The sequence below is a fragment of the Parathielavia appendiculata genome (genome assembly GCF_033297405.1).
Source record: "Parathielavia appendiculata strain CBS 731.68 unplaced genomic scaffold N657scaffold_2, whole genome shotgun sequence".
In the NCBI taxonomy this organism is placed as follows: domain Eukaryota; kingdom Fungi; phylum Ascomycota; class Sordariomycetes; order Sordariales; family Chaetomiaceae; genus Parathielavia; species Parathielavia appendiculata.
The window spans coordinates 419,313-440,900 of NW_026944221.1; the positions used below are offsets into that span (position 1 = coordinate 419,313).

Consider the following 21,588-nt stretch of genomic DNA (forward strand, 5'->3'; position numbering starts at 1 on the left):
GACGCAATGCAGAAACAGTCCCAACCAGCAAGGAAAAAGGTGTATCAGCCAACCGAGCAGCAGGAAACGATACCCCGCGCGACCAATAAATGCAGATCCGAATGCCCAAACCCAGACGGCCGCCCAACCCAAACCCCCAAACATCATCAAGTCGTAAGAATTGACCTGGCCACATCAGAATGGCGAAGGCCTTTCAGCTGCTAACGCTGGACGGAATCGGTTGCGACCAAGTGTGGACGAGGTACGGGAGATCCCCGGGGAACACCTCTTCCTTAAAGCCCATGTTGTTGACCCAGAAATCGTCCATGCTGCCGACCACCGAAGGTCCAGTAGCGTTCTCAACCCTCTCCTGGTAAAAACGAAGCTGGGAGTCTGCTTTTTCCAGGACGCGCAGTCGCCTTGACTCACGCTCGCCAATGATATCGGTAATGATGGACTGCCTAGCGGTCGGGTTGAGCTCGCCGGACAACTTGGCCAGGTGCGGGTGCTCAAGAATCTGCTTCAACAGCTCGAAGGGGAGGTTAAGCAAGATGCGCGAGAGGATGGTGTCGTTCGGGGTCGGTCCGCGCGCGGACCGCCCGTTCTTGGACGGCGAAATGTCCCCAAACTTGATCTGGGACAACCGGACGTGGGAAGAAACATGCGGATTCCGCGGCATCTGTGCCTGGGTCTTGGAAGGCTGACGGCTATGCAGCCCGACAGACGTGCCGTTGGCAACCGTGGGGTTGTCCTGGTTGCTCGGAGTGGTGCTCGAAGGAGGAAGACGAGGAAGTCCATAGTCACCTGCACTGAGATCGAGAATGAAATCGGCGGGGAAGTTGTGGACAATGAAGGTGAGGACCTGGTCTAGCAGCTCGGAGACGCCAAAGCCATCAGTCCGGGGCGACACGGCCACAACCTGCGAGACGAACTTGACCGCCACTTCGATGGTGTTCCAGAACAAAAGGCGGCTGGCCCGGTGAACAGCAACTGACTGCACCCATGGAAGTTGCAAGTACCGGGCAGTGGCGATGTAGCTGAGGGCTGTCTTGAGGTCATCTCTAACGTCACGGAGGGCCAGCTCATGAGGAAGGATGCTGTCGGCGAGACTCCAGCCATAGAGCGTGCGAAGGGCGTACCAGAAAACATCAGATCGCATATACTCGTCGTTGGCCTCAAGGAAAATGACGCCGCCCGGCATGGTTCCCTGGGTCTTCATGGTTGCGGCAAGCATAGGGCTGCGAGAGAAGATATAACGGTGACCGTGAGTTCTTAGCACGGAATGGAGTTGTCGATAACCGGGATGGTCCTGAAACTCTGGGCTATCGGAGAAGCGTACCTCGAGCACGCAGTCGTTGAACGTGTTGTCGGATATGCCATGCCGCAGAAACGCCAGAGCCTCTTCTTGGTCTCGCAGGCCTTGGTAACCCGGGCCCGAACCTGGGACATGGTGGGCGGTGCCAATCATTGGCGGATTCATGCCCGGCGGAGGCATCGGACCCTGGCGTGACGCTGATCCATTGGGTCCGGCATGACCGTTGGCAACGGAATACGGGTTGAAGCCAAGTTCCTCTGCCTGTGTCGACGTTTGTGAACCGTGAAAGCTATGGGGAGTGGGCGGTGTATGATGATTACCAACAGTGGGGGCAAAACCATCGACAGCCGGAGACACCAGCAAGGGGCGCCCATAGGCATCCAGCGCAGGCGGCGGGTATGGGAGCAGTCCAGGAGGAAAATGGAATACGCCACCGCCCGACCGAGGAGCAGGCGACGATGCGTTTGAATCATGAAACGGACCCAGAATCAAGCTCCCGTTGCTGAGGTGAGGTTGGTGGAAAGCAGCCGGTCGATTGATCGTGACAGGATGTGGCGCAGGAACCGGGCCGTCAGGGAGCGCGCCGGATGTAGCCATGATTTCCGGGGCGGGGTTGGCAAAGCCCGGCGGTCGACGGTGGGCAGGTGATACAATCCGCCGGTCGGGGACGACGGTAGAGACTGTAGGTGAGGCTGCAATGAACCTTGTAAGCAAATGTTCTTACTTGTGACAGGGTTGATGGGGTCAAGTAGAAGGTCAACAGAAGGCCAATTGGGGAGGGGCGGGTGACAGCGGCAGCAGGGCCAGGAGCAGTAGAGATAGGTGGGGTACTTGGATCGTGAGAAAGAAAATTGGGAGACTGGCATACCTTTCTCACCATCTAAGGTTGAAACCAGGCCATTTGTCTCCGTCTTGATAACAGCTTCAGCCTGAGCGCGACGAGTAGAGGACGCCGTGTTGTCAATGTTGTTCTTGGAGATAATGCCGAGCTCGGTTGAGCTCCCATTTATCGGCGCTTGATTTGAATTCAGCGTTTGCGGCCCGGCCTTTTCCTTCCCAGCAGGTCGGACACCGTTCTCGCCTTTCTTCGGGGATGAGCTGGCCGGCGGGCCAGACGGTTTCTTGTTCGCTGGACGCTGGGGGAAGTTGAGCGGCAGAACAGGGACGACGGGTTTGCTGGGAAGCCGAGCGACGGGCTTGCTTGTATTGCCCACGGTTCCGTTAACAGTCGCCATGATTGCTGGTCAAGGCGCCAGTGAATCAAGCAGTTATCGGCGATGGAGTGCCAGGCGCTCGAGACGGAAAGGGGGGCGAGAGCGCGGGAGGCCAGTGTCGAGAAGGAGCGGTCGAGGAAGAAGAGCTGGTAAAGTTGGGTCCGATAGCCAACCACTGGGATGTTCCCCCAGAGCTTGACCTGTGCGACACGCAGCCTGGCTGACGCTTTTGGTTGCGATGCCCGGTTAGCAAGCGACAGCTGCTTGCAGCACAGTCAGAGAACGAAATACCGTTGCCCCGATTGTCTGCACTGGGGCGTGGCAGACCAGCGGCAATCAAGAGGTTGGCGGTCGACAGGGAATCCGCTTGCGTCTTGTGTGGTTGTTTGACGCCAGTGAACGCGGGCTCATCAAGCGCAAGCAGGAAGAAAGTTTATCGCCCGAATTGGGATCCGGACGACGAAGCCAAAATCTTGCTCCCCCGCTTAAGCACCGGAGAAAAAAAAAAAAAGAGAATGCCAGGCTTTGATTGGACGAAAAGGTAGCAGGGCTGGGAGTTCGTTTGATCCTGGTCCTATTGTTGGTCCGTGCGCTGGGCTTGCCGATGGGACGCAGCATCCGACGCCATCCGTCAGAAAGAAGTTCACAGCGGACAAAGGTTCGGCAAACCAAACACAACATCATCACGCCCACATCAACGGTCGAATGGAAGACAAATACCTATGCTAGTACGTCTTACCACTCCCCGCACACTTTCTGTGCATGGGGCTCGCCCGGGAATCAACTCTTTACTGTATTTCTCGACCATCTTTCCCCAGCACGTCAATTATTTCTTCATGTCAGACTCCGACATGCCTCGCTGGTGTTTGTGACTGTATAGGTTTTCGCTGCGGTGTCCGTATTCAGCGTTCTCAAATTTTCTTTTCTACCTCTCCTCAGTTCCCTTTAGCTTGTGGCTCCTCTAACCTCTCTTTATTTCCAGGCCCTTGATTTCCCTGTTCTATGCTTGCAAGGGATCTCTTTCAAGTCAAAATGATCGGGTATGCTAAGAATACCAATCAGGGGTGTATTGTTAACGACCTTCAAGTTGTCAGACGATATCCTTACTATTCGACACTCAATATCAATGCGGAGAAGGAGCTCAATAAAGCCAGCAACGATTCAAGATGATCCGCATTTCGGACTCATACTTCAATGTATGTACATGGAGGTATTGTACATGCACAGATCGAATACGGGCCATCATGTCCCCGGACCTGTTTTGTCTGAGCGGCAACCTTGGAGTGAGATGGAATTGATGTGACTCAGGAGTTCTCTGGTCCGTTAGTTTGACTGGCAAACGAAGTTTAAAGGACTGCTGTAGGTGCCGGTGACCTTCTTCCCAACGAGGTTGTTGAACCAGTCTAGGCTGTCAGATGGCTTGAAATCGAGTAGGTCCCGTTGAAGCATTCATGTGGAGGCACCTTCAAATCAAAGGACATCGCCGCTTGGCGCAGTGCTTGGTCACAGAGATAGCTAACTGTAGGTCGCATCCCAAGTATGGAGAACTAAAGTCCTGTACCGCATGCCGCCCCGAGCGAACAATTTCTTTTCTTCATGTTACATTTGAATGCGATTCCATCCTGGAAAGAAACCCAGGGGGACCGGGTTGGCGCCCACAAGACTCGGGGTGGAGCAGAACCGAGGACTTCGACTGGGAGCAGTGTACTGCTGCTCCGCACCTTTCCCCTTGTCCAGCGGCTCCGTCGACATCCCCGCCAGATACGAACCCTCATATTCATTGTTTTCCTCGGCGTCATTCTCATCCAGGGGCGGCGGTCTTCGATATGGATAGTGCGGCACCGGCCCCCCGTCTTTCCACAGCCTCTCCCTATCACTCATACTCCTACCGTTCTCATTAGCGCTGCTACCAAACCGCATCCCGTCCCCCGTCCTCCTCATGGCCGCCCTCAGCCCAGCAACAACCGCACACCTCGCATCCCCCAACGCGCGCCGCTGCCAATCCCACGGGCCATCTGCCACCGCAACCCTCTGATCCGCCGTGCCCAGCCGCTGCCCATATCGATTCATGACCAAGCTCTCCGCCATCAGCACCCCAGCCCCAAGCGGCGGGCCTCCCGCATCTCCCCCGCCCACTAAACCGAGCTGCAGCTGCAGCGCCTTCCACGCGAACGGACACGCCCCGTTCCGACACCCCGTCAGGCCGAGAGTGCACCGCGAGTCGAACCGGTTCCGCATCCACTCGCCGCACCCGGCGCACTCCCAGTACACGGGGTCGACGAAGCGCGGCGACGCATGCAGCCCGCCCACCGTCCGGATCAGCAACTTTGCCTTGGCGCCGCCGCCGCCGCCGCCGCCCCCAACCAGCGGGCCGGCGTAGAGCGCGCAGTTGACGCACTTGCGGTGCCGGCAGCTCGCGCGCCAGCAGACGCCGAAGCCTTCCTCGCTGCTGCTGCTGCTGCTGCCGCTGACGCCGCCGGTGGCGGTGGCGGTGGAATTATTGCTGCGGTGATCATGCTGGTGCGGATCGTGGGCTTGATGGCTGATGTTGGAGTGATCAGGATGTTGGTGACAGTGATGGCGGCGGTGTTGGGGTTGGGCGGGGAGTGGCCGGGGTGGAGGGGAAGGGGAAGGGCAGTGGACCATGCCGACGGGATCGAAATAGCCCTCCTCGGCGCAGCGGCAGCACAGCCAGCGGTTGATCTGCGCTTGTGCGGGAGCAGAGCCGGTTGGGTAACGCACGGGAATTGCGCGGAGGTCGGCTTCGGAGAGGATCCACGGGGATGGGAGGCCCTCAGTAGGGAACGTGAGGAGGGTGCGGGTTTCGGGTGCGGAGCCGGTAGCCAAAATGCTTGACGAGGAGGGAGCGGTTGCTGTTGCGTTGGTGAAGGTGGCGGGGATGGAGACGGTTGGTCGGTAGGTCATTTTCATGTGTCCCAGAGGTAGTTTGGGGCTGGATATCGGACAGTTATCCAGCATATAGGGTAAGTGATGCGATCCCGAGCAAGTGGAGAACGTCCGGTGGCCGAGGAGGAACGAGGTGCGGATGTGACTACTACCAACCAGGTTCATGTGAAACAAGACACGGGCCGGACTCAGACATCGATACTGGTGATCCTGGAAGCAGGACACAAGCTTTATATGCCTACGATGAGCGGATGCGGGGAGCGACAACTGGAGTCGAGCGGCGAGCGCTCCATGGCTCGTGACTCGGCAGGTTGTGGAATGGGCAGGCCAACAGGTCGAACGACCATGCATTGTTCAGCGCCGACCCGGCACACTTTCAACCCGTTTCGAAACGCGAGAAACCAAGATGCCTGTTGCGGTTGGCGGCAGCCCGCATTGTTATACTCGTCACACACTGCAGCCTGCCGGTATTTGTCTCTCAGAATCTATGTCTGCTGGTCGTTGTCAAACCGTTCCGGGGAATTAGCCTTCATTTGAACATGACACTGCAGCGCTGCCTTGGACGGAGCAGGGAACAAATGTCATGACCAGCAGTTACTGTGGCCAGCAAGATTCTCGTTGAATATAAAGGCGTCCCCGGACCCGGGTAGATGAACTAATATGTGATGCGGCTATTCCTGTGCACCTGCATCCTGACCGCGCGAGAACAACTCAGTGACATGGAGCACAGCATGCTGATGGATCTTCCGGATATTGAACCGTGCCGAGATCACTACCGCCTATAGTCATTCAGTGAAACGTCAGTCTTCCCATTGACACAAGCAAAGAGATGTCTTGCACCTCGCCGGCGGAAAGAAGAATGACACTGCCGCAGTAGTGGTTGGCGCAGCGAAATGGGAGAAGGCTCTCGGCCGACAAGGCGATCATTAGCGAGCCAAGCTGCTGGTATCGGTAGGTAAAATCGCTTCACAGCCCATGTTGGTGTTGACTCCGTTCCGGCCAATGTACCACAGAGGAGCATGATGACCAACCTTAGCCAGTTTCATATATCGTTCCTCTTGCATCTCCATCTAGATATACTAGAAAAACCACAACTCCTTCTGTCCGTCTAGATGCACCGTCCCCCGGGCAAAGTGAGACCGCCCCAATCCCGCACATCCATCCACCGGATGAATATTGTACATGTAGAGGTAGTAAAACAAGATTGGCGAAGAGCAGGCGTCGTGAGGCGGTTCAGCCCAATGCATTCCCAACATCTCCCGCCCTAAATCCCAACCGCGTAACGCCAGGCCTGCCCAAAGTCGAGTGAAGATGTGTGTTACATGGAAGCCACTATCGCTCATCCAGCGGATATGTTGTCGGGTGTAAGTTCCCAATTGCTGTCGGGTTCGCGTCGTCGATATAACCGCCACCGCAACCCCCCGTCTTTATCCCATTTCGTCTGCTGTGTTCCGCCGAGGGTAGGCCTCCGATCTTGAGACAACCAGCGAAGGAAGTAGCAGATGGAAGGGTATACCGCCCGTTTACCCTGGCCGCAACGGCCGCATGGTTTCCTCACCCAGCTACCTATCCTTATAGAGCTTCGGATTCCACCCCTCTTTCACCTCCGCTTCCTGCGCCGCCTTCTCCATGGCCGGTTTTATCTCGGCCTCGAGGCGCTCCCGCGCGCGCAGAATCTTGCTCTGGAGGTAAAAGGAACCGCCCTTCTTGGGGTCGTTATTGTCAAACAGGCGCTTGAAGCGTTCCATGACCTCGTCCAGGTCGCCCTTGCCGTTCTGCGGCGGCTTCACATTGAGAATCTTGCACGCCTCGTCCAGCGTCATGCCAGTGTTCAAGCTCGCCCGCCCCGACACGCCGCCGCCGCCGTTCTTGGCCTGCGCCCGTTGGTACTGGCTCGATGCCGACGCTTGCTTGTACGCTTCGGCGAAGGCGCGGCCGATGACGCGCGTGCCGACGATGACGGCTTGGGTTATGTAGCGGTAGGCCTGCAAGGAGGGGGGTTGTGTGTCAGTCGGTCTTTGGCTGGGATATCTGGCGCGAAGTCTGGTAGGTGGTTTCTGCGCATCATGGGGAGCCAAGGAAAAGGATGTGCTGCTTGAAGAATGCGATGGCAAACCTACCATGATGTTCTGTGTGCAAGCGTTGGCCGTCTTGGCCAGCCTTCTTGCCGAGAGTTGGAGAGCGCTTGGTAGGGCCTAGAGGTCTGCTGTATTGTTGACGTTGTGATGTTTCTCGAAGGCGGCAGAACAGCGAATGGCATGACCACCAGAGCGTCTTTCTCGCCTTGCTCAAAAAATCGTCGGCCAAACCGGTCCTGCGCCGCCGATTGCCGGGACCCATGCGGCCCGGGTAGCAGCCAGGTGGCAGGTTTACTTGGCAGCCACCGTACAGCTGCCAGCTATTCACGGCGATCTGGCTGCCTTGAAGGGAGCTGGTGAGCTTCTGACAGTTGCGAACTCTGTTGACGCAAGATCGCAACTTGCACGAACGACACGAACAAGCTGCCAGCTGCATCAACGACGACCACACGCATCATTTCTCAGATATTTACTTTTTTTCTCGACCATAACTCTACTGTGCGGATCACAGGCCACTCCAACCTGATAACCGACCCTCCGACGGCAGTGCAGGACACTTCGATAATCTTGATTCCTTACTCTCACAATGTCACAATACTATGGCGCACCGCCGAACCAGGGCTACACCCCCTCGGGTGCCCAGAATCTCCAGTTTTACTCGTCTAATTACGCCCAACCAGTATCTGGCCATGCGACCCCATCACAAGCATCCTACGGCTACGGCGGGCCTTCATCAGGAGCCTACGGCGCATCCGCCTCGTTCAATTCCGGCTTCGGCGACACTTCAGACGTGTCAGGGCGGATGGGCGAGCAGGGAGGGCTCCGAACAGGCTGGCTGGCCGCCTTCTCAACAGAGGGCTACCCCGGCGAGCCGCCATTGCTAGAGGAGCTGGGCGTCAATATCTCTCACATCCGCGCAAAAGTATGTCAACCACTCACCTCCCTATCACGTCCCGCTGGGCTCAGCTAAGGCACTAACATCCTCTGCCCAGACCCTCGCCGTGCTCAACCCCTTCAGCCGCATCGACCAGCACCTCATGGACGACAGCGACCTCGCAGGGCCCCTTCTCTCCTTCCTCCTCTACGGCACCTTCCTCCTCCTCTCGGGGCGAGTCCACTTCGGCTACATCTACGGCCTCGCCGTGGTCGGCTCCCTCCTCCTCCACGGCATCCTCTCGCTAATGGCGCCCTCGCCCACCGATCCCAGCGCCGCCGTCTCCTCCACCCCTTCCTACCCAGGCGTACCCTCCTCCGCCCACCCCGCCGACGCGTCGGCCTCCATATCCAACGCCGCCGCTACCGCAAGCGGCCTGACCTTTGCCCGCTCGGCATCGGTGCTGGGGTACTGCTTGCTCCCGCTGGTCGCGACTAGCCTGGTGGGCATCTTCATGCCCATGGACAAGCCCGTGGGCATCACGCTGAGCACGGCGGCCATCATGTGGTGCACGTGGAGCGCAAGCGGCATCTTTTGCGCTGTGGGTGGCATGCGCGGCATGAGGGCGCTGGTCGCGTACCCGCTGGCGCTGTTCTATGTCGGGTTCGGCATCATCGCCGTGTTTAGCAGTCGCGGGAGTGGGTCGTTTGCCAAGGTGGCGGGTGCGTCCGGGGCGTTGTAAGATGGAAAAAAAAGGGGGGCGGGGTTAAGGGATGGGATTTGGGGGGGTGTGAAAAGGTCTGGGAAAAGAGGTGGATTGCAATATACTTTGCGGTTTGCAGACAGAAAACTGGTAGGGCCACGTACTGTGACGTCCCGGATGATGAAAGGAAATGAATCTACATCATAATACGTGATCTGGACTGTCCCCTCCTGGGATGGAAGTGAGGAACACGAAGAGGAGGCAAACCTCCAAGAGCTGTCAGAGGCCCGGCAATTAACCGGGAGAAGGGTTGGGGAGGGTACCGGTAAACAATGTGAAGTGTTCTGGCTCGTCTGTCCCATGTTGGATACATTTCGCAGAACACAAAGCTGATTTCAGCAACTATCTTCCACCAGAGATATGCCCAGCCGGCTGTTGTTCACCTCATCAGTATCACATTGGAAACTCACCAATATTCGGTTGATTCCCAGTCCATGGCTACCAAAACCACTCCAGGCCAATCCCATACGCCGAGCAAAGCAGCCATTGCCATGTGCAAACGAAACCAGAAGCATGGCCACTAGTATACAGACCGAAAACGCTATATGAAAGCAGCCCTGCCTGCCCCAGGCTAGAGATATCTAAAAGCAGCCCAATCGGCCCAGATAACAAGATTGAGCAAAAGGAAGCAAGTATCTGAAAGACAAAACCCCTCTATAATAAACAGCCAAGGTCTGAGATAAGACCACCTAGCTGACATATCAAGACGAGCAAGTACTGCACGATCTCCTACCATCCAAGCAACTCCCAAACCACCCGCCATGGCAATGACCATCACCCAACCCGGTGGGATAAGAGACAACATCAACCCTCAGGTCAGCATGCCCTACTCCAACTCTCGAGAAATACTCATACACCTCAGGCAGTATCCATCTCGTCCTCATCCCCTTCCGGCAACGCCCCGACAATTCCATACTGCCCCCCAGCGCCAGCAAACACAATCTTTCTGTCGCGAATCGCAGTATTCTCGATGCGCGTGGGCGCCTCGATATCGTCCGTGGTGCCCTGCCCCGTCTGGTAATTGGCCGAGAACCCCCACGAGTAGACCTTGCCGTCCCTAGTAATGGCAAACGAGTGGTCCGTCCCTGCGGCGACGCTCACCACGTCCTTGATGTCCGGCACAATGGTGGGCACCACCAGGATGCGCGGCTTGTTGCGCTCGTCCCAGATGGTGTTGTCCTCGGAAAAGGACCCGGCCGGCTGGCCGACCTGGTGCCCGTCGATGCGGCCCCACGTGAGCAGCTCACCCTTGGCCGTGCACGCCAGCGAGTGGTGCTCGCCGCCGGCGATGTTGATGATTTGATACGGCGCGAGCGACTTGATGAGCTGCGGGCGCATGACGAAGCCGCCGTCCTGGCCGGCCTCGTCCTCGACGCCGAGCTCGGCGTAATTGTTCAGGCCCCAGCCGATGACGCGCGCGTTGCTGTCGATCACGAAGGAGTGGTACGAGCCGCAGGCGAGCTTGACCGGCTTGGCGCGCCCGGGAAGCGAGCCGATGCCGGTCGGGTACAGGGCCGCGTGGTCGTCGCGCTCAAGCAGCCGGCGGGCGAGCTGGGCTTGCTGGCCGGCGCCCCACGCGTAAATCTTGTTCTTTTCGTCGAGCGCGAGGATGTGGTTCAAGCCGGCGGCGAGCTGCTTGATTTTGGAAAGCTCAGGGACGAGGGTCGGAGTGCGCTGGACCATGACTCTCCTGCTAAAGCCGAGAATGCCTTCGTTGCTCTACGGAACGATTGTTAGCAGGCGTAGAATCGGGGGAACGCGTTGAACAGAGCTTACTCTAAATGTGCCCCATCCCCAAACCTGGCCGGTCGTGGTCAAGGCAAAAGTCGCACTGTCGCTCGCCACGACCTGCACCCATTTGACGTCGTCTGGGACGTCGGATGTGTCAATCTCGGCAGGCGTGCTCTCCTTTGGATTCATTCCGGTGTCCTCGCCATCGGAATCGGAGTCATCCTCGTCTTCAACGTCTCTCAGACCGCCGGCCCAGGTGGTATCGCGACCGAGTGCGCCCTGGTCGTTGACGCCCCAGGTCAGGATCTTGTTGTCTTTGGTCAGAGCGGCAACATGCATGCCGCCGCAGGCAACTTGCACAATGCCCTTGAGGTTGTGGTTCAGACGCGGGCGCTTCACATCAATGGGCTTCTTGCCGTCGACGCGGACACTACCCAAACCGAGCTCGCCCGCAGAGCCCTCGCCAAAGACGAAGATGTCCATGACCTGTGTAGGCGGCTCATTGATGGCTTTGAGCTCGCGCGGGACGCGCTTCCCCGCGGGCTTTGGAGCAGCGACCTTCCTCTTCTTCGGCGCAGCGGCCGGGGCTTCGTCCTTCTTCGCGCGTTTGGTGCGCGTCTGATCATCGGCCTCGGCCTCGCCGGTCTCTTCATCTTCGCGTGTGCGCTTCACGCCATTGACCTTTGGGATGGCGTCTTGGTTTTCCTTGTCCGATTCCTCGGCAGACTTGGGGCCCTTCTTCGCAGGCTGTGCGGAAGCTTTCTTGACTACAGGCTTCTTGGCAGTACTCGCGGTCTTCTTCGCGGCGGGTGTCTTCTTGGCCGGCGCGTCTTTCTTCGCTGGCAGAGGCTTCTTTGGTGCTTCATCCTTGGTGGCGGCAACTGTCTTCTTGCTCGCAGCAGCGGTTCTGGTCTTCTTAGCGGCTCCCGCCGCCTCGCTCGCCGTACCGGCAGCTCTCTTGGGAGGCATCGCGGCAGAGCTTGGATGCGCAGGAATGTGAGGCAGGACACGATGTAATGTGTGCAAAGGGCGTTTCCTCGAGTGGAAGACGCAATGCACAAAGTCAGAAATGAAAGCAAACTAAAGAGTAGCTGTTACTTGCGCGAAGGTGCAATGTTGTGTTGATTCAATCGTTGTTGGGGCGCGAGTTGAAGAAACAGTCGAGGCATTTCGACTGTGAAAGGCGCGACCAATTTTGGGCTCCGAACAAGTTTTTGTTTGGCTTTGGGGCATCAGCGCAGCGCTTAACTGGCAACGCGGGCCCACAATAGCTGCATCCGGCGATTCGATTCTTTGCTCAGCATACAATGCCAAGTACCTCACAGTCAGGTGCCATGACCTGCAGCTTCCACGTTAGCAGATTAGAGATCAAACAACACTCAATAAGTCCCGTGTTCTTCAATTGATGCGCTTTGTTAACAATGGAATTAAGATCAACTCAACTTTAAATCGACTCGCGGCACCGACTTGTCGTCAAAGAGCTCAGACGGCCCATGCGCCGCAGGTACCCGTTTCCCCCTGCTAGACCCTAAATTCAAATTCTGCCGGGCGGTGTCGTATTGATTCCGGATTTAGCAACAGCTCAACCACCCCTGTCCCGCCACAAAGAAAACGTCGTGTGTTGGCGCAGCACCAGCTCGCTGGCCATGATTTGCAAAGAACTGCCTCGCATTCCTCTGTACAAACCTCATAACATCAACAAATTTTCTGGACCGATCTGCAGGGTCGTGAACAACCTTTTTACATGATACTGGTTGGATCTCCAAAATCGACGATCCTCCTAGGAGTCCGCCAACCGATGAGTACCTGAGTGTAGGTTGCAAAAGAAGGTGACAGCAGATCCCTTTTTACTTCCAGGTACCTAGAATTGGGAATAAGTAACAGACTCGAATCCAATTTGCAGCTTAGGACCTCCTCTCCCTCTTCCCGAAATGGCCTTAAAAGTAGTAAGGCGAACGAGGTGGAGTGAAGGTCTATCTCAATTTGGGGAAGTAGACGTTGCGGCTGGTCAAGGTCATGGCAGGGCTGGTGCACGCTGCTTTGGCTAGAACTGACCAAAAAAGCTCAAAACGCTCACCACCCAAATTCCGAAGGAGGTGGATGGATACGAAATCCTAGGACCACAGATCTACTTCGCTGAGGCGTACTTCCCCCAGAGAGGGGGTGGCTACGTCCCCTCCGAAAATCGCCGCTGCAGCTGCGAGTCAAAAGGGTGACCCTTCCCGGAGAAGGAGGCCACGTCCCATCCTTCTAACCAGGCCATTTGACCCGTTAGAAGGTGCATTATGAGGTAGGATGTGGACCTAATACAAATAGTGGGAGCGGCCTGCATGGTGCGTCAGTGCGTATGCGGTTGTGCGTTGCCCAGGGACTGAAGACCAGGGTGGTTTACATGTTTTTCCCTCTAGGGCACCATCAGACGCGTATACGAACCGAACTCTCTTATTCCCTGTCTTCGTTATCGCTGTGATCGACTGGTTCCATGGGGCTCTGCGGAAACAACGCACGCGAACGGCATCTCGGCCCCGAATATCTGCCTGCACAACATGTCTGCAAAGGGGGTTCAGCCGAGGTGACCCGTCAGCCAGCGCTCCCCGCTAGACAATATTTGCTGCTGTTGAACTTGCCTCAAACTGCACGGACGGTAAGACAAGCCGCCCGAAATCTGACGTCCAGGTAAGTGTCGTCGGATAGGGAGGCGAGGACGGATCGCGTCGAAGTCGAAGTCGAAGCCTAAATCCAACTCGGAGTCGGGGTCCTGGAGACGTATCGGATACGTCGCTACCGGTCACCTTCCTCATCGACTTTCACCGCCAACACTGGCTGCGTTGCTACCAGACCCCCACCCGCCCGGTCGTGGATTTGTCTCTCAGGGTTGCATCATTGCATCCACCTTTGCCAAATTGTTCAGACTCACACACCAACAAATTTGCAGGCAAATCTTGGACCAGGACAAATTTCCGCCTCGATCAATTTCCCTACGTAGGTCGCCATTATGCTTATCACCTCTAGAGCGCGGCGTTTCCCCCAAGGACCTCTCCGGCTGTCAACCCAATAACGCCGCAACGCCAACCGTCCCGCCAGACCCTATATCCACGCAACCCCTCCGGTACTCCGCTCAAGTCCCCAAACACAGCCGCAGACTCAAGCCTTGGTCGTGAAGTCGGTCTCGTTCTCCGACGGGTTGTAGCCAGCATCTGCCTTCTTGGAGCAGTTGCACACCCCTGTCCCATATTAGCCACGGTGTCCTGACTTCCAATCACCGACTTTTACCAACCGCAGAGAAAAAGAGAGAGATAGGAAGGGAGTAAATAACGTACCAGACTCACGGCACCCGCAATCGCACCCCTCAGCACCGCACGCACCGGTCTTGGCCTTCTGGTTCTCGGCCTCGGCGCGTGCGCAGTTGCACTGCCCCTCGGGCCGGGCGCGGCACGAGCAGCGGGCGCCCTCGGTCGAGTTCTCGGAGCCGGCCTTTTCACAGTTGCATTGAAGCGCCGACTGCTTTCCGCACGAGCAGGTAGCTTGCTGGGCTGTGTGGGGGGAGTGGGGGAACGAGGCCCCGAAAGTTAGCTTCGCTCGAGCTTAGGGCAACTTCCAGGTTTTGGGCGTGGGCTTGTGAAGTCGACTTACCGCAGACGCAGTCGGCGCCGCTCTTGCCGCCGCAGCAGTTGGAAGCCTGGGACGACATTGCAAATGAATGTGTGTGTCGTTGAGTGTTCCTTGAAGTGAAGGATGAGAGCGACGTGGTCAAGTCGAGAGGCGATAATTGTTTTGGAATAGGTTGTGGTGGAGGGCCGGATCAACAGAGAGGGAGGAAGTGTCAGGAAATCGTGGGATATGAGGTTCAAGTTGCTGGTTCCGATGTAAAGTTGAGCAGAGAGCATGTGCGGTCAAGGGCAACTTATACCCGTTTGAGGTCTGATGTCGCAGGCTGTTGGCGGCGGAGCTGCAAGCTGACACTGTGGGTCCCAACGCCTTCCAAGGCCCAGCACAACCGGATCCGGTCATCGCACGCTCTTTGATTGGCTGAATTCAAGAGCAGGAAGCCAATGCGAGGCGAGGTATTTCACATCCATCACTGATCTGCCGCAGGGGTTGCATCCACCTTTGACCAGACGACTTCAAGCACTCCCAAGCTGCCCAGCCGTGGCCAATGGCCAAAAACATGGAGGTCGATGTCGATCCTGCCAAAGTCCAAGGCTCTATGGATAATCCAACTTTAATTTCTTTGTTAGAGCGGCATATATCCATGATCGCATTCCTTCTTGATCACTTACCCAAAGCTTACGCTTGCATACAAGTCATCTTAATTATTTTTACCTGTACACTTTGCATAAGCCGCTGGGAATCAGTCAGATGCGAGCAATGAGGAGGTGCTTTCTTGGTTCTGTTGGTGGTTGACCTCAGCTTAACTGACTCGTCTGTCATGGCACTGCAGTCGCATGTGTTCACGAGCTTCTTGCGCGGCGAAAGTACAAGTACCTTCGTTTGAGTCCGTTCACGCCGCAGCACGTCGCAGCGTGAGTCGAGGAAACTGCCAACATGGCCGGTTGAGACAAGAACAATGCCCACCCAAATCCATGTATCTTAAGCAGTTTCCGAGCAGAGCTGACTAGGTTCCTGTCAGAGATGATGGGAGTGGAAACTGGGCATTGGATGTGACCGGTTTAGTCAAAGAGGTTCTCATGCCGGTTGCATTTCGATGGCTTGAGATGACATCTCCTCACCCCTCCTTCCCAAACATATAAACTTCGACGGTCTGTCCTTCACCATCTAGAAGAGGCAGCGACAGGGCTGTCTGTTCCCGGACGGTCCATCCATCGTCGGACATCAAGTCGAAAAAGATCATCTCGGATGAGTGCCTCGGTTTGGTAGCGACAAGAACTTCGGTTCTGACGTGGCACCGACCGTCGGCACTTCGCCGGGCGGAGTGACTGTGAAGGGCCGAGAGTGTTTTGACGAGCGGCGGGAGCGTGTCGGTGTTGTAGGTGCAGTCACACAGCACGACGAGGTCCCACGCGCGTGAAGCTGCCTTCTCGCCAAGGACTCCCTTTTCCCCGTCGTGCCAATCTAGAGGCTCAAAATTCAGATTGGCCGAGCCGCCCGCCAAACTCTCGCCTTGGCGGGCGATGTTCGCACGTGCCTTCTCCTCTGCTTCGGGCAGGTCTGTCATGAGGATATGCGGCGTATGTTTTGCCCGCCTGAGGGACAAGATCCGTGCCAGACCGATGCCCATGACGCCAACTCCGCACCCAAGTTCCAGTACGTTGAGTGACCTGCTGTCGCTCAGAAGGATGCCGCGAAACAGGGGCAACGGCTTCCCATGACTTGCATCGGTGGAATCCAAGCAAATATCTGCAAGCAAAGAGACCATGACAATGCCGGAGTCCCAGATGTGGCGCGCGATGCTTTCGCCCAGGTCTTCTTCTATCTGCAGGGTTTGGCCGGCAGCTACATCGCCAGCGGACAGGCGCAGGCTCCGGAAACACACCGACGGCGCCCGGCCATCGCCCTGGCGGGGCATGTCCGCGTAGACGGCCATAATCAATCCCTGGTTTCCGGGAAGGACATCCTCCGTACTCAGAGCTGTCAGCTGCCGGCTCAATGGTCGGATCTGTATGGTCTCGATGGGCCGCGGTGGCAGCGGCAGGTCCAGCTTGAGCACCCTCATTCCAGCCCGCCATGCCGGGGGATTGTTCTGCGTCAAAAAAACGGGAATGAGCTGGGACCTCCCGTCGTTGTGCTCGGTGTATGCGCCTATGACGGCGAGTTGGACCGGGCTGCGCGGTGAGAGGAACGAGTCGCTGAGGTCGGTGGTGATGGTGAGCACGATTTTGACCGAGGACTGGGATCGGCCGGAATGGACCTCGGGCGGTCGGCAGAATCTGATATAGTGCATTCTTCCTAAGATGAGCCACAAAATCGGCGTCGCAAACCTGCAAGTTAGGTGGTCAAGGTGAGCGCTTGTCCCAGTATTCTGGTTGTCGCTGTTGTGGTCCATTGTCTCAAACCTGAAATTTCTGGTGATCGGATCATGGCAGGGACGCTTATTGAGGGTTAGGGTTCCGGACGTGTGACAAAAGTGAGACGGTTGCCAGAATCCTTAATGTTTCGACTTCATCCCGTCGTCACACGCTCACTGACCTCAGTGATCATCGACAACAACATACCGCAAAACAAGCACATAATTGATCAATCATGACATTTACTCACTGTCAGATAGGGATGAGGATGCTATATCTCCCGCCCCACATCCTTCCCCCAGATCGAACGCCGATGCGGACCCCGCCGAAACGTGCAAGCAAAGGTCTCGGCCGTCGCCGGGTCCGGATCCTCGTCGGTTCAATAACGTTGAGGGGAAATGAATAAATGATCAGCCACCCAACACCTGATGTCCGGGCAACCCACTCGCCCAGAACTTCGATTTGTCTGCTTGTATCCTTCCGGCATCCCACTGAAATTCGACCGTCAGCCTCCAATCCATCATCACCCTCTGACCATGGCCGCGCCGCGCTTGCACTCAGCTGACACCCTGCTTTCTGCGCTTCTTCGCATCACCGAAGACAAAATTGTGCCGCTTACCAGCGCCGGCGTCTCGTCCGGGAGCAAGGTGTTTGGCGCCGCCATTCTGGCTCGCTCCGACCTCGCCCCAGTCACGGTTTCAACCAACAACGAGCGCGTCTCGCCCTTGCTGCACGGCGAAATCAATTGCATTCAGACCTTTTTCTTGTCCCCGCCCGAAGGCCGCCCGGCCACCAAGGACTGCATCTTCTTTTCGACTCACGAGCCATGCTCGCTGTGCTTGAGTGGCATTGCGTGGGCTGGGTTCAACGAGTTCTATTACCTCTTTACATACGAGGACAGCCGGGATCTCTTCTCAATCCCCTACGACATCGACATCCTCGAACAAGTCTTCCGAGTCCCTGCCCCGTCAGATACGCCCAAGACCCTGGCTGCCCGGCCGCTCTACAACCGGACGAACAGGTTCTTTTCCGCCAAGAGCCTGGCCGACCTCGTCAGCAATCTCTCAGACGAGGTCGAGCGGAAGCGTTGGGCAGGCGAGATTGCCAGAGTAAAGGCGCTTTACAAGTCCCTTGACGCGACCTATCAAGAAGGCAAGAAGGCCGGGACGGAAAGCGCTAGCGTGTGGAGATGACGGCCGGAATAACTGCGTCAGGAGATACGTAACGTCGAAGCATGCGTGGCTGCAGGCCATCACGCTCCTCCTTCCACAGCCACCGCTGCACATGCAGCTGGGCTTTGTCGGGGCATCAACCTCGTGTCTCTCTGATCCCAGTACTCGTCCCGTGGACCGCGATGATGCAGGTGCCGGCCAAGTGATTATCCGCCCAAGGTCGGTCAAGGGCAGTTTAGTGGCTTCAGCTGCGCTGGGTCGAACCTGTATTGACCCCATAATGAGTTCACACCTGCCACCGCGCATTGCATACATGTATATCATTTTTCCTTCCCGTTGATTCTTAGGTTTTCTGGCGTCTGCATATGATGATATGAACGCGTGTTGACGCTACTGATCTAGCCTGCGCTCGTCGCGTCGTGGCTTCCCACAAATACATGGACTCCCACTCCCCTTGAGCTTTCCCCATCCTCATCTACAAACCATTTCTCCATTTTCACAGAAAACAGCAGCGGCCATGTTTCCTTCTCTTGTGAAAGCTTTTCTCCGCACCCTGGCTTCGAGCGTCATAACTGGGGCCGTTATGGAGCCCTTCAAGCGGAACAAGTCATCAGGCCTCGGTGAATACTCCTGTCTTCTTTCCCTGATCTGCCCGTGACTTGGCTGCTGCTTCTCTTCCCACTTGCCATCGCCAAAACAAGCATAACACACTCAGACCCAACAATCCTTTGTTTACCACATCCAATCCTTAGCAAGCGACCGTAATCCTCGAATCGAGCATTTCTCACACATCATACTAGGGAGACTGCACGCCCGTCCACGCCCGAGACTGATAATTGGCCCACGAACGCTGAGCTTGAAGCAAGGTTTCCTGACCTAGTCAGGCTAGTCAGCCAGATCCCCTATCCCGAGCTAGTCGAAGAGGACTTCAATGAGGACCCGCACACTTTCGCATGCCGTTCACCGCCCGTGAACCCAGAGCTGCTCTCACCATATCAGGAGGTTGGCCACCTTTTCTTTCACCCTTCAGCGCCGTCTCCGCCGCCGACACCCAAGCCGGTCGAAGAGGACAGGTTCGGCCTCGGGCCTCAGTTATCGCCCCCGGCCCAAGCATTATATCGCGGGATACAAGGCTCGCTTCTGCCGCGCAGCCCTGAGTCCACCGACGGGTTTGGGACAGCCGAACAGGGCCTGTCCAGTTTTGAGGACCAGTCAACTCCTCTGAACTGAGCGCTTCCCTCGATCAACCAGGATTTGGGACCACGACTGCGTCCACAACCCAGCTCCCGCACTGCAGCGACTCATGACCGTGTCAGACAGCAGCTGTTGAATTCTGAAGCGCCAGCCTTCGAGCCAGCCGAACAACAGCTGTTCAACCCTGAAGCGCCGCCTTTCGAGCCAGTTCAACAGCAGCCGTCCACTCCAGAAACTGACCTCGCAGTGATGGACCCGGACCACTATTTCCCGGCCGCTCATCCCGACGATCAGCCTGTTCAACCTCCTCTCTTTGCATACGGACCCCCCAATGACTGGAGAATGCTCCCTTTGTCAAATCTAACGCCTGGGGAGTATGCACAGCTCTTCGCTGCCCATGGACTCGCCCTCTGGGAGGAACTGGGCGGCGGCTTAAGACTCATTGATTCTGATGGGAGGCCACTGGTCTCGCTGCCCAGGCCAAGATTACGCGGTAGGGTACCGTTCCCCCCACTCTTCGCCGAGGATCGCTGGAGACGAGTCACTTGCTGTCAAGCGACGGTGGCAGAACTAGTGGAGCTTTTCGTGGCGTCTGAAATTTACGTTTACGTGAATTCCGCCGGTGCCCTGCGACTAGGCGATTGGAACGGCACCTTATGGAACGGCATCCAATGGGACGGCAATCAATGGGACGGCAATCAATGGGACGGCAATCAATGGGACGGCAATCAATGGGACGGCAGTCAATGGAACGGCAACCAAGGGGACGACGATGAAGCTAACAACAATGGAGACGACGATGAAGGGGGCTACGATGAAGGGGACGACGATGAATGGGAGGATGTTGAGGAGGACGACGGTCAAGAGGACGGCGATCAAGATGATGGGGGAGAGCTGGTTAGATCTCCTCGGCCCAGCCCGCGCCCCCAGGAGGCAACAGTTGCTTGGGATATCAACATTCATCGGGAGGCAGAGGGTATGAATACAGGCAACACTGCAGGATCAAGCCCACGGCAGACGGCCCCTGACGACCCATCACTGTTCATTCCGTCGGATTCCGAGTCGGATCAGGTTCAAAGTGAGATGGCTGAACCGAGGAGAGAGATCTCGGTGGCAGATGCCATTGGGACAGCCATGCAACAGCAGATAAAGCCAAAGGAGGTGACCCAGCCAGCCGAGGTGGCCCAGCCAGATGACGCGGTCCAGCCAGACGAGAAGGTCCAACTAGACGACGTGACCCGTTCAGACGAGACAACCCAGCCAAACGAGGAGACCCCTTCAGACGAGACGGCCCAGTCAGACAAGGAGACCCAACCTGGCGACAATCTCTCCACAATCGTACCGGCAGGAGAGTCGGGAGATTTACGGATTGGGTCGAGCGCACCGGCTTCAGAACAATCTTCGAAGCCAACGACCAAACTCCGCGGGCAAGACTGGTCCGAGGTATCGGATGACGATCCCGAGCTTGGCTTTGCAGAATGGAAGGAAAGGAATTTAAGCCAGCCCAGGGCCACAACTACGCCCCAGCCCCCTGAGCAACTCGTTTCATCGCAGGTCTCGGCTCAGCCGCGGCCATCCGAGGAGCACACCGAGCCAGCACAAGAGCAGGGGAGTGCGCCGGCTCCCCCCAAGAAATTGCTATGGAGCCAGGTCGCGGCCAAGCGCGGAGCGTCTGAGCAGCGCGTACAGTCGATGCCGGAGCAACCGCGAGCCGCCTATGCAGAGACGACGAACGGAAATATTTGGCGCAGCCGAAAGCAGACCATCCAGCGTCACACAGATGGACCGGTTCCTTCTGAGGGGTCAGGACAGAGATTGTGTCCGCGCCAAAGTTCGGAGCCAGGTAGTTCGGCATCATCGTTCACGGGAAGAGGAAGATGGCAAGATCCACAGACTGCAAGACAGATTCCAGCCTTACAGTACCCCAGGCCCGGGCAGCCCAGTTCGGTACGACACCGAATCGTCAGCACTCCAGCAGGAGTATCCGAGAAAGCCAAGGGCAAACAGCCGGAGCGGCTGCCTACGGAGCAACCCAAACCGGAGCGACCATAGGAAGAAGAGACGGAAGCTTCTGAATTGGCAAAAAAGCAGATTCCAGCGTATCACAATGCATCTGAAGCGTTGGATCAGCTGGTGGAAGATAGACCGGAGTCAGAAGAAAACAAGTCAGGCAAGTACGATACCGAAAAAAAGGAGCAATCTGAGCAGGAAAACCAGGACGACAGTTCCCATGAGATGCCGTCGGCTCAGGCTACTAAAGAGCGAGGACAAGACAGCGAAGCCGCCCAGAAGGAGGCACTTGCTCAAGCCCCTGAAGAAGCACGACAGCGAGAAAAGACCGCATCATTCGAGCAAGCAACCTCCGCCCAACCCCAACCAGCCCAGGGCAAAAAAA

At 56.9% G+C, this 21,588-nt stretch overlaps 9 protein-coding genes across 9 annotated transcripts; 2 read left to right on the forward strand and 7 right to left on the reverse strand.

Moving 5' to 3' along the window:
• Window positions 1-193: 193 nt before the first annotated feature.
• N657DRAFT_653222 (uncharacterized protein) lies at window positions 194-2,529 on the reverse strand (the record flags this gene model as incomplete). The annotated part of the gene is made up of 2 exons (XM_062794384.1): window positions 194-1,986; window positions 2,163-2,529. 2 exons carry the CDS (start codon window positions 2,527-2,529, stop codon window positions 194-196), a joined length of 2,160 nt encoding a protein of 719 aa, XP_062650576.1.
• A 1,587-nt stretch (window positions 2,530-4,116) lies between these two features.
• Window positions 4,117-5,388, reverse strand: N657DRAFT_558714 (uncharacterized protein; the record flags this gene model as incomplete). The annotated part of the gene is made up of 1 exon (XM_062787966.1): window positions 4,117-5,388. A coding segment is annotated over one exon (1,272 nt), but the record flags the coding sequence as incomplete, so codon positions are not given.
• A 1,589-nt stretch (window positions 5,389-6,977) lies between these two features.
• N657DRAFT_630762 (protein transporter) lies at window positions 6,978-7,538 on the reverse strand (the record flags this gene model as incomplete). Its single annotated transcript, XM_062791002.1, has 2 exons — window positions 6,978-7,400; window positions 7,536-7,538. 2 exons carry the CDS (start codon window positions 7,536-7,538, stop codon window positions 6,978-6,980), a joined length of 426 nt encoding a protein of 141 aa, XP_062650578.1.
• Window positions 7,539-7,854: 316 nt separating this feature from the next.
• On the forward strand, window positions 7,855-9,546 carry N657DRAFT_640665 (Yip1-domain-containing protein). Its single transcript, XM_062792013.1, has 2 exons — window positions 7,855-8,415; window positions 8,486-9,546. Exons 1-2 carry the CDS (start codon window positions 8,080-8,082, stop codon window positions 9,107-9,109), a joined length of 960 nt encoding a protein of 319 aa, XP_062650579.1. The 5' UTR covers window positions 7,855-8,079; the 3' UTR covers window positions 9,110-9,546.
• Window positions 9,547-10,018: 472 nt separating this feature from the next.
• N657DRAFT_559551 (RCC1/BLIP-II) lies at window positions 10,019-11,830 on the reverse strand (the record flags this gene model as incomplete). Its single annotated transcript, XM_062787972.1, has 2 exons — window positions 10,019-10,849; window positions 10,907-11,830. Coding segments are annotated over 2 exons (1,755 nt in total), but the record flags the coding sequence as incomplete, so codon positions are not given.
• A 2,003-nt stretch (window positions 11,831-13,833) lies between these two features.
• On the reverse strand, window positions 13,834-14,899 carry N657DRAFT_176411 (uncharacterized protein). Its single transcript, XM_062786097.1, has 3 exons — window positions 14,495-14,899; window positions 14,182-14,394; window positions 13,834-14,085 (listed from the first exon to the last, which is right to left on the reverse strand). The coding sequence occupies exons 1-3, from the start codon at window positions 14,550-14,552 to the stop codon at window positions 14,006-14,008; spliced, it is 351 nt and encodes a 116-aa protein (XP_062650581.1). The 5' UTR covers window positions 14,553-14,899; the 3' UTR covers window positions 13,834-14,005.
• Window positions 14,900-15,587: 688 nt separating this feature from the next.
• On the reverse strand, window positions 15,588-16,763 carry N657DRAFT_565224 (uncharacterized protein; the record flags this gene model as incomplete). The annotated part of the gene is made up of 1 exon (XM_062788342.1): window positions 15,588-16,763. One exon carries the CDS (start codon window positions 16,761-16,763, stop codon window positions 15,588-15,590), a length of 1,176 nt encoding a protein of 391 aa, XP_062650582.1.
• A 600-nt stretch (window positions 16,764-17,363) lies between these two features.
• Window positions 17,364-18,020, forward strand: N657DRAFT_566199 (cytidine deaminase-like protein; the record flags this gene model as incomplete). The annotated part of the gene is made up of 1 exon (XM_062788411.1): window positions 17,364-18,020. The coding sequence occupies one exon, from the start codon at window positions 17,364-17,366 to the stop codon at window positions 18,018-18,020; it is 657 nt and encodes a 218-aa protein (XP_062650583.1).
• A 1,802-nt stretch (window positions 18,021-19,822) lies between these two features.
• Window positions 19,823-20,194, reverse strand: N657DRAFT_640671 (uncharacterized protein). Its single transcript, XM_062792014.1, has one exon. It carries the CDS (start codon window positions 20,154-20,156, stop codon window positions 19,848-19,850), a length of 309 nt encoding a protein of 102 aa, XP_062650584.1. The 5' UTR covers window positions 20,157-20,194; the 3' UTR covers window positions 19,823-19,847.
• Window positions 20,195-21,588: the final 1,394 nt, after the last annotated feature.

Excerpts from the sequence above, each read along its gene's own strand:
- N657DRAFT_176411 (XM_062786097.1), bottom strand. The coding sequence starts at position 14,552 with ATGTCGTCCCAGGCTTCCAACTGCTGCGGCGGCAAGAGCGGCGCCGAC. Across the intron at positions 14,395-14,494 it reads CGGCGCCGACTGCGTCTGCG|CCCAGCAAGCTACCTGCTCG; the intron begins GTAAGTCGACTT and ends CCCCCCACACAG. Across the intron at positions 14,086-14,181 it reads TTGCGGGTGCCGTGAGTCTG|GGGTGTGCAACTGCTCCAAG; the intron begins GTACGTTATTTA and ends AATATGGGACAG.
- N657DRAFT_640665 (XM_062792013.1), top strand. The coding sequence starts at position 8,080 with ATGTCACAATACTATGGCGCACCGCCGAACCAGGGCTACACCCCCTCG. Across the intron at positions 8,416-8,485 it reads TCTCTCACATCCGCGCAAAA|ACCCTCGCCGTGCTCAACCC; the intron begins GTATGTCAACCA and ends TCCTCTGCCCAG.
- N657DRAFT_640671 (XM_062792014.1), bottom strand. The coding sequence starts at position 20,156 with ATGAATGTTGATATCCCAAGCAACTGTTGCCTCCTGGGGGCGCGGGCT.